Source organism: Lottia gigantea, assembly GCF_000327385.1.
Source record: "Lottia gigantea unplaced genomic scaffold LOTGIsca_506, whole genome shotgun sequence".
Classification (NCBI taxonomy): domain Eukaryota; kingdom Metazoa; phylum Mollusca; class Gastropoda; family Lottiidae; genus Lottia; species Lottia gigantea.
In genome coordinates this window covers 21,765-23,471 of record NW_008709739.1, presented here as the reverse complement: position 1 = coordinate 23,471, position 1,707 = coordinate 21,765, and the positions used below count along the sequence as shown (strand labels likewise).

General features: G+C 33.7%; 1 protein-coding gene across 1 annotated transcript; it reads right to left on the bottom strand.

Annotated features, from left to right (window-relative positions):
* Positions 1 to 417: 417 nt before the first annotated feature.
* Positions 418 to 1,183, bottom strand: LOTGIDRAFT_175858 (hypothetical protein; the record flags this gene model as incomplete). The annotated part of the gene is made up of 1 exon (XM_009062327.1): positions 418 to 1,183. A coding segment is annotated over one exon (766 nt), but the record flags the coding sequence as incomplete, so codon positions are not given.
* Between the last annotated feature and the right edge of the window lie 524 nt (positions 1,184 to 1,707).

Below are 1,707 nucleotides of genomic sequence, written 5' to 3'. Positions count from 1 at the left end.
TGCAATAGTCTTTTTCGGAGACCAAACCAGCTCTGTTTAGTTTTTTCCAATTTTTGGATGAAATGTACAAACTATCGGTGTCGGTATAGTATATTTCGGGTTTATAAAATCCATTTATGACGTGAATGAAATTGTTCATTATTTTTTTACTGTGAGATAAAACGAATGATCCCAAATGACTAGGTGTTAGTCGTGTAGATTTACTGTATTCAGTAGTAATCTCTTTTTCTTCAATTTCCGTTTCAACAATATATTGAGTATCATTAATTTTCTCATAGGTTTTAACGCGTGAATCAAAGTTGGCCTGTAAAGTTGCTTCATTCCATAAATGTCTAGTTGTGAATATATCTTTCTGAATTGATTTACCATACAAGGAATTACCTAATAATTTCATGCAATTACTACCCACGATATTACCTTCTCGTTTATATTTATTTCTTAAATCTCTCAAAATTAAAATATAATCTCTATAGGGTGGAGTTTTAAAATTTTCTTCGTAAACTATACCATCTAATATTCTAATAATTCGTCCACCGGCTTTCACTATTTCTTGAATATCGACCGATGTTAAAACGTCGTGACAGAAACCATTTCTGAACCTGATTTTGTTACCAGTTTCCTTTTTACCTTCTTTATTCGTGAAAGTGATTTTATCTTTAGCTGGTATCGGTTGGAAGAAAATGTTTTTGGGATAGTCAAACCACACTGTTAAAATAGCTGTTCTAGGTCTGAATTTTTGTTTGTTGAAGAGTTTTACAAATTCTTTTTCTTCTTCTGGTAGAAACGGTCTTCCACTTTCCGCTCTCGGATATTCACTGTCTAAATCCGACATGGCGGAAGCGTATAAACCGTTAGCATCAAATGCCATTAGTTTAGTACATTCTATTTTTTTAAGTCTCGAATGAACTTCCGTTTTGTCTTTTGTGCTTGCGATGTATTTTTTGAATAAATCTATTATTCCTTCAGTGTCGCTTTCATTGTATTCTTTTAATATGGCGCAGATCTCATTCATTTTGTTCGTTTCGAACGATTTTCTGTTAGCAGAGACTCTCCCACCTTTAATGGAACGTCTTATAAAATTCCTTATAAAAGGATTAGTGTGCGAATAAACTTTTTCAATGTTTTGTTTTTCCGAATGTTTCGCAACCATTCTAGTAGTTTCATACCATTCTTCTTCCACCATTTCTTTATCGTAATGATATAAATAATACCAACCCTTTAAAGATAAAGATGGAGCCGTTAGATTATTGGACATATTCTGGTTTACAACTTCTTTCGTGACTTGGTTGTATTTCATCAAACAAGCTTCCAAACAGAGAGTGTCTCTCTTGGCGTAAGGTTCCCATTCGTGTCTCAATTCCTCCCAGTTGTCTCGCGTGTATTTAGCGATATCTACGTCGGCAATCTTTCTCAAATTCGCGGGAAGATTGGAAGAATTTCCCCATGCAGCCAAACTAGAGGATTCGTGTTGATAGGAACACGTGAAATTAATATGTTGTAAATAATTACCCTTTATTTCTTTCTGTCTTTTCCATTTTTTCTGTAAATCTTCATCCGTGTATAGATTAGATAAAGGAAAAGATAAAATTCCTCTGGGTGTTTTTAAAGAGGCAATGCGTTAGTTTTTTTGCATTTTTAAGCACGATCCAGTTGTCGAATCCACTGCCGTTATGAGAAATTAATATTAATCTCTTTCTATCATATTGA